We start from the raw sequence: 8,304 nt of genomic DNA on the forward strand, positions 1-8,304 counted from the left end.
AAATCTCTTCGAGCCTCGTTCTTAAAATGTTGGCGACAGTTCTTTCCTTCATAATGTATTTATTTATTTACAGACACACTGCGGACCATGGTTAGGTCCAATCGGGTAGGGCAATATACATAGCAAAGAAGCAAGCAGAAAAAAGTATACAAAACAAAGCAATTTACAGCATAAACGCACTTACAACATAGAGTTTGCAATTTTATAAAACGATGACTCTTACGAAAAACATTATTTCGAGTTTGCGTCGTTATCGAAAGTGTCGCTATCTCTCCGACCCCGAGTCATCTGATTAGTGGAAACGCCGGAACGTGACGTTGCCTCCTTTTCCGGTTCCGTAGCGGCAATACCCGATTTTGGCGTTTCGACCAATCAGATGACTCGAGGTCACATGAGATAGCGACACTTCCATAACGACGCAAACTCGGAATACGAGCCCTGGCCAAAGTTCCACTCATCGATGGTGCGAGGAAGAAAAGAAAACTGATACAAGTTAGTTCGAGCAAAATAAGGCGAAAATATATTATAATTATTATTATTATTTGGTTCACAGGAAGGGAAAGGCGCAGGATCTGTTACACTTTCTCTGTGGACACCTGAAAGGGAAGGGATGAAGGTGGGAGCGAAGTCGAAATTGAGAAAGGGGAGCCGTAATGGAAGGCTACGGAGTAATTTCGACCACCTAGGGATCTTTACTGGCTAGGAACTAGCCTCATTACCCATTGCCTCGCTAGAATCTCTCCTAAAGAGCATATATAAATAGGCAAACACCCTCGACTAAATGGGGAAGGCTTTAACAGTCCCCACACAGACTGGGGCTATATGAAAACCACCTACAGACGCCGCTGATTATGGACCCTTCTTCAAAACCTTAATTTTTCCGTCCACAACAACTTCAACACACGAATTGGCAGTAGCGTACGTGTCGACACCAGCCCCGACCTCGTCTTCAGCCGCTGTTTAACAAAGGTGACATGGGACAAAACCCAACATACATTAGGCAGCGACCACTACATCATTCTTGCCTCCATCCCCTTAAAACAAAAGCGCAAAACCTACACCACACACAAACTCAACAGGGACCATTTCAGGGCTACCCGGGAATCACGTGAGTCAGAGCCCATCAATGACATAGAGGCCTAGATGAACTCGCTCACACAGGATCTCCACACCCACATCCGATACATTGAGATAGAAGGGGAGATTTCCACACTTGACAGCCGCCTCGCTCACCTCTGGGGAGCTCACCATAGCCTCTTAGAGCGATGGAAAAGCCAAAAAACGGAACAGAACGCTAAAGAAGTGTCTCTCAACACTTAAGCACAAATCGAACAACACTCGGAAGACCTCTGCCGCTCCAATTGGAACCAGATCTGTGATAGCATGTCTGGCAAGCTATCCTCTAAAAAGTCTTGGCAACTCCTTCGCCACCTCATAGACCCAACACGAACGAAATCTGCCACGCAACACCATGTTACTCGCCTCATTCATAAAAACATAGACGACATAAATACCCTAATCGACACCCTCAAAATCACATACACGTTTCTGGGCACTTCTACCGCTCTCCCATGTTACAACGGATACCCGAAGCCAACATTAGACGAAGAAATCACGGAGGCAGAAGTGTGCGTGTGTGTGTGTGTGTGTGTAAAAACTTTATTCGCAGGACGCTTGAGATAGCCGGAGCAACCTCACGCAAGCACTAGGTGGGCTCCTCATTACGGGAGCCCATTGGCGACCGCTGCGGCTCGGGCTCGGTGGACCAGGGCCTTCTGGCTTGCTAGATCGGAGCAGCCGAGCAGGGCTGCCTCCCAGTCCTCCCGGGTGGGGTGGGGTTTGGGGGTGAGGTTCGGGGTTGACTGACATGCCCACACCATGTGGAAGATGTCCGAAGACTGCTCCACACAGTGCGGGCACTTTCCTGTACAGGCAGGATCATAGTGTTTTAAAACTGCCGGGCAGAGCAGCGTTTTTGTGTAAAGGCGGAGGAGTGTGCGTTCCTCCACCTTTGTAAGACCCTTACAAGGCTTAGGATAAATTGCATGGCCGAATTGAAATAATTCAATAATTTCTCGAAATGGAGAGCCGGATTGGGTTCGAGATCCATATCATAAGGGTCTGAAGGCGTTGCCCGGAGAGTGAGCGCGCGAGCGGCGGCGTCGGCCGTTTCATTGCCTTCGAGGCCCATGTGAGCTGGAGCCCATACAATCGTTCGAGACGCGGGGGCCCCGAGGTAGTCACTGTTTTGAAGGATGCGGTGCGCAAAGAGAGGAATGTACCCCTGTTTAATATTTCTGCAGGCCCCTCTCGAGTCGGTGATGATGACTCGTGAGTCCTTGAGTGCGGCGGCTAACGCGATGGCAACTTCTTCCGCATGTGTTATGTCTTGAGCTCAGAACGTTAGGCCATTCACGGTGATTTTTTGATTGACGACTGCGGCTGTGTACCATACCCCATGGTGAGGGCCGGAGGCGTCCACGTAGAAAATTCCGTGTTTGTTCCCATAGTGACGGGCCAGTGCCTCCGCCCGCGCAAGGCGCCTGTTACTGTGGTCGTCACGTGTCATATTGGCCGGAAGAGGACATACGTGCAGGGCGTATCTCCCGATTTCAGGAATGCGTACGCGCTCTTCCGTAAATATTGGGTGGTGGATGGGTAGTCGGGCTAATAGGCGGCATCCCGACGGCGTTTTTGAAAGTCTTGTGTATTGATTAGTCAAGTGCGCCTCTCGGAGCTCCGCGAATGTGTTTAACATCCCCAGGCCCATAAGACGCTGGTTGGATGTGTTGATCGGGAGATCGAGGGCACGCTTGTACATCTTTCTGAGAACCACTTCGAGGGCGTTCTCATCAAACCTGCGTATGTGGAGGTAAGGAGTCGAGTAGAGTACTCGACTGGTCACGAATGCATGCGCCAGCCGCAAAGCGTCTGTGCACCGCAACCCCCCGCGTTTGTTGGAAACCCGGCGCACCATCCGGCCCACCTGGTCCCCCACCTTGCAAAGTTTTGCTAGTGTTGTATCAACCCGTCGATGTTTGTGGATAAGGAGACAAAGTACTCTAACCTCATCGTGTTCGGGTATTGGACCGCTGGCCAGGGATAGTTCCATTTTTATGGTGCACTCAGGCGAGGGGCGAATGTGCACAAATTCGGATATGGACGGTGAGCATTGAAGGCCGCAGCGGCGGGCGTAAGCGTCTACGATCTGCGCCGCTTGCTGCAGGTTGGCCTCATTGTCTCCAACCGATCCGTGTTTGGCCCAGATGGTTATGTCGTCGGCGTACAGCGCGTGCTGGATGCCTTCGACCGTCGCCAACTGAGCCGGGAGTTTCATCATGGCCAGATTGAAAAGTAATGGCGGGAGTACCGCGCCCTGTGGGGTGCCTCTCGTTCCCACTTTATATGGGCCGTGTTGTTCGTCTTGTATTCGAATGAAAGATTGCCGATCTGAGAGAAATTGCTTGATGTACTGAAATGTGTTATGTCCACAGTTCGTCTGGGAAAGATGTTGCAGTATGATTTCGTGTGTGACATTGTCGAAAGCCCCCTTCAAGTGAAGGGCGAGTAGTGCCTTATCGTTGAAGGGATATTCGACAGGGTTGAGAATTTCTCGGTCGAGTTGAAGCAGAACATCCTGAGCGGACCTTTGCGGCCGGAAACCGAACATGGTGTCTGCGAATGTATTTTTATTTTCCACAAACCTAGACAGCCTGTCCCGCACCATGGTCTCCATCAGCTTTCCCGCACAAGACGTGAGGGAGATGGGGCGGAGGTTGTCTGTGTTTATGGCTTTGCCGGCTTTTGGAATGAAAGTTACCAGGGCGGTCTTCCATTCAATTGGTAGAGGTGCCTCACCAAGCCAGATCGAGTTGATGAAAGCGAGGAGGGTTTCGTGGGCGGGGTCTGGAAGATTGGCAAGCAGTTTCACAGTTATCTTGTCCCGCCCCGGCGCCGTTCCTCGTTTCATTTTAGCCATGGCCGCCTTCAGGTCGTGAAACTGGAACGGTTGATCCAGATCCGCGTTCTCTGAACCTGCATACGAGTACGCGGGTCCTCCGGGGTCCTGCTTAGTGCAAAGATGCTGGTTGCGCAGTTTGCATGCTAATTTTGATGTATTTCCATCGAAGCTATGAATAGCTCGTTGGAGATGTTTTTGTGTCTCGGCGCGGGTTTGAGTCTGGTCAATTAGGGCACGGAAAAGGCGCCACGTGCTCCGGCTCGACATTTGTCTGGCCGCCGTGTTGCAGCGGTCTACCCAGTTTGAGTCGGCGAGTTGGGCCGCGTACTCTGCCGCTCTCTGAGTAAGCTCGGCGATACGAATTTTGAGCTTTCTGTTATGTTTTTGGCGGCGCCATCTGCGGACGAGGCTGTGCCGCGCTTCCCAAAGGTGCAGAAGGTGGTTGTCCCCCTCTGGAGTGGCCTCCGAGAGCTGAATTTGTGTTTCCACCAAACGAAAATGTGTAACCAATCCTTGTGCCCACGCGTGGTATCCTTGTTCGTGGATAGAGGCCGAATTGATGAAGCTTTGCCGGAACTTATTCCAGTCGGGTAGCCGAGCTTGTGCGTGGGGTCTTGCCAATGGGTTAGTGCTTACAGTGGTATTGATAAGGCAGTGGTGACTACCGAGGGTTTCCTCGGTGTTGGTCCATTCTGCGTGTACAATGTTTTTGGTAAAAGTGAGATCCGGGCATGTATCCCGGGTCACTGAATTACCCGTCCGCGTTTGATATGCAGTGTTAGTGTGAAGAGTCAGGCCCAGCGTGGACGCGAGTTCCGCTAGCTTGCGTCCCCGCTTCTCTTCACGCACGTATCCCCATAGTGTACAGTGGGCGTTGAAATCACCCACAGTCACCAAGGAGTCCGACAAGGTCAGTTGTTGGGCGAGTTGGTGACGATGTTCCATATCTACAGCGCGATAAACGGGACAAGAGAACACAATAACGACACAATAAGTCCCTGCCCACAGCCTTTAGAGAGCGGCTAAAGAGTGCTGCGAACGTTAAATTTTTGAGTCTGGGGGAACAGTAGATGTTGAGTACGTGGAGTGGTGCATCTTGTTTCTTGAGCGGAAGAAGTTTCACCATCACGTAGGAATATTTAGTTGGTTGGTTTGGTTGGTTTGTGGGGTTTAACGTCCCAAAGCGACTTAGGCTATGAGAGACGCCGTAGTGGAGGACTCCGGAAATTTCGACTACCTGGGGTTCTTTAACGTGCACTGACATCGCACAGCACACGGGCGCCTTGCTTTTCGCCTCCATCGAAAAGTGGCCGCCGAGGCCGGGATTCGATCCCGCATCCTTGGGAACAGTAGTCGAGCGCCGTAACCACTGCACCACCCCGGCGGGGTGAATATTTAGTGTCAAGTTCTAAGTCAACTAGAGTAGCCGTATAATTTTTATGCACGCAGACGCAGCAAGAGGGGTCCTGCTGAAAGGTGATGTAATTTGTGAGGGTGACGCCACTCCCTGGCTCCTGGAGGGCAACCACCGCGGGAAGAGAGTCGAAAGTTGAAAGGTAAAGTCGGAGATCCGCCCTCTTTGCGCGGGAATGGAAGCCCCGACAGTTCCATTGGAAAATTTGGACGGGGGTGGCCGAATTCGTTCTTGGGGAGCGCCTGATCTTAGGGCTGCTCGCCATGGTCATTTAGGCTGAGGAGGGGTTGTATTGACGCTACTGCGGAGCCAACACTCGCGGGAAGGGGGGCATCCTCCATACCGGAGAGCGAGCAGTTGTCGTCATCGTCTACCTCAGGGGTGCGTCTACAAGTTTTGTTAGGACGGCCGGGTAAGGGACCGCCGGGCCAGCGCGAGGAGCGTAAGGAATGCGCAATTTGTTTGGCAATCATCGCGGGGAGTCTCTTGCAATTTGGAGATGGCATTGACCATCATTGAAATTTGATTTTCTATCGCAATGAATCGTGCCTCCGTGGCCCCGAATCGGCCCTCGAATGTTGCCTCCAACCTTGTTACCGCCTTTGGCACCACGAGCTCACTCTCCATTACCTCAGCCGCGGGAGGCGAGGGCGGAGAAGACTGGGTAGTTGTGGATTCCAATTCGTTAATTTTCTTAAGCAGCATCTCGTTTTGGGCCCTGAGTGCTGCAATTTTATCTTGCTCGGTGCTAAGCGCCCTTGTAAAGGGAGTGGAAAGAAGGGAGAGAGAAGCAGCCTCACCCGAACCGCTCACCTGGTGTCCGTGTTTGACTGCGTTGACCCAGGCCCTGGTATCACCACGCGTTTCCGTCGTTTGTTTCAGCAGTCCGCCGTGTGGTGGCGACACCTTCGATGGTCGTTTTTCAGCACCTCCTGTAGGTGGGTTCTCAATGTTGGTGATTTCCTGGTGAGGCTGATTGCCGGGAGGCCCAACATGGCGGCGTTTCTTCTTGGGCGCCATTTTTTTCTTTTTTATCTTGGGTGTGCGGAATTTTGCCGCACAGTCGCAAGAGTTGGTGGCATGGGAGCCACCGCACACAGAACACCGCGGAACACAGTTGTGAGGAGCCCGCACCCCCTCCACTAGTGGAGCTTGGAATCCGCAGAGTCCACAGGTGTTAGTCTGCAAGTTTGGACATGCATCCGTGCGATGCCCGAAGGCCCCACACTGACCGCACGCAGGAATAGTTTTGTAATAGTTTCGCACAGAGACGACCATGTTGTCATAGTGCACGTAACGGGGCTTCTCTTTACCCGCGAAAGTGATGCGTGCCTTGTTGGATGTTCCGAATTTCCGGATTTCCAGGATGGTGCCGGCGCGCCAGCACACTCGGTCTTGGAGAGTTTCTGTGGTGTCCGAGTTACGGACCACGATCACGCCGTGGCATATGTTGCCGCCGTCTTGTCTCAGGTAACCCCGAAGCGGGATCGACCCTTTCTCGGTGTTTACTGCGAAGTCACCGATGAGCTGGTCGGCCGCCTCGATGTCCGGGGTATGCACAATGATGATGTTCTGTTCTCGTGAGGGTAAAACGGAGACGGCGCTGGCCCGTTTCAGCCCGAGGTACGCCGAAATAGCAGTGCCGTAGCCAGTTTCCGTGAACGCCTCGTGAAGAGAAATACTTTCTCTGGGCATTATGACTATAACGTAGTCTTCGGGAGTCGGTTTGGGCATTGAACGCGGCTTCCACTTCGAGAACGCCTTGTCCTTGCTTCCCGCGGCGCGCGTCGCGGGAGCGTTCATGTTTCCGACCGAAGAAATGGCGGCCGGGGCGGCGCCGAACGCCGCCATCTGGGCTTTGTCTTGGGAGCGGCGTGCAGCCGCTTGAAGTAAAGCTTGACTCCGAATTTTCGGGATAACCGTCGAATTTCTTTCTCCAGTGGCGGGTACCGAGGTCCACAACATTGCCTCAGGGTCGTAACCACGTATTTGATCCGCGGAAGTCGACATTTTTTCCTCGGAGGGCCGATTCTGCCGGGCCAGGCGTCGGCGACGCCGTTAGGCTTAACAACGGCGCCAACATGGTCGGTCGAAAAATGGCCGTAGATACGAAGAAAATCGGCCTACCTGGACGACTTTTGTAGCCAGTTGTCCCGCTTGGTTTTTCGGATCGATCGATGCCAGTTTTGCCGGGGTAGGAGGATTTGGTACGCGGCCCCAGCCGCAAATTGGCGGAGCCGAAACACACGCGTCTGCTCTCGTCGCGCGCTCGCAGCGCCCCCTCCTAAACTGAGGCAGAAGTGCGAGTGCCACCTCTTGCGCTACGAACAAATTCTGCTCCAGGCGCAGAACAAATCACAAATTCTCTTCTCCGTAACTTGGACAATAAGTCTATCGTGCAGGTTACGGGTTACTTCAACAAATGCTGGAATGAAGGCACTCTGCCCCAATCATGGCCGCATGCCAAAATCATCTTCATTCCCAAGCCAAATAAACCACTCACTCTTAAGAACCTTTGCCCATTTTCCTGACATCATGCCTTGGAATGCTCTTCGAGCATGTTATTCAAAACAGACTTGCCCGCCATATCGCTTACAAAAACTTGTATCCGCACAGCATGGTCGGCTTTCGTCCGCACCTGTCGGTTCAGGACGCCATGCTGCAGTTAAAGAACGACAGTTACAACCCCCTCACACCATGGACACACCAAAGCAGTCCTCGCTTCGGATCTCTCCAAAGCCTTCGATTGCATCCACCACTTAGCGATCGTTAGTGCACTCTCCTCCCTCAATGTTGGCGAACGCACGTACTCATATATTAAGGCCTTCTTATCAGATCAAAGAACTGAAATCCATTTTGGTCCCCTAACTTCAGAGTAATTCACCCTCAAAAATGTAGGCAGCTCGCAGGGGTCAGTACTATCGCCTCT

The 8,304-nt window shown here is 52.4% G+C and overlaps 1 protein-coding gene and 1 pseudogene across 1 annotated transcript; both read right to left on the reverse strand.

Annotated features, from left to right (window-relative positions):
- Positions 1 to 1,721: 1,721 nt before the first annotated feature.
- LOC146179712 (uncharacterized) lies at positions 1,722 to 4,816 on the reverse strand (annotated as a pseudogene).
- Positions 4,817 to 4,983: 167 nt separating this feature from the next.
- On the reverse strand, positions 4,984 to 7,421 carry LOC146179713 (uncharacterized). Its single transcript, XM_084580253.1, has 2 exons — positions 5,965 to 7,421; positions 4,984 to 4,993 (listed from the first exon to the last, which is right to left on the reverse strand). Exons 1-2 carry the CDS (start codon positions 7,383 to 7,385, stop codon positions 4,984 to 4,986), a joined length of 1,431 nt encoding a protein of 476 aa, XP_084436379.1. The 5' UTR covers positions 7,386 to 7,421.
- Between the last annotated feature and the right edge of the window lie 883 nt (positions 7,422 to 8,304).

This window comes from Amblyomma maculatum, chromosome 9 (genome assembly GCF_055883805.1).
Source record: "Amblyomma maculatum isolate TAMU_Amacu chromosome 9, ASM5588380v1, whole genome shotgun sequence".
NCBI lineage: Eukaryota > Metazoa > Arthropoda > Arachnida > Ixodida > Ixodidae > Amblyomma > Amblyomma maculatum.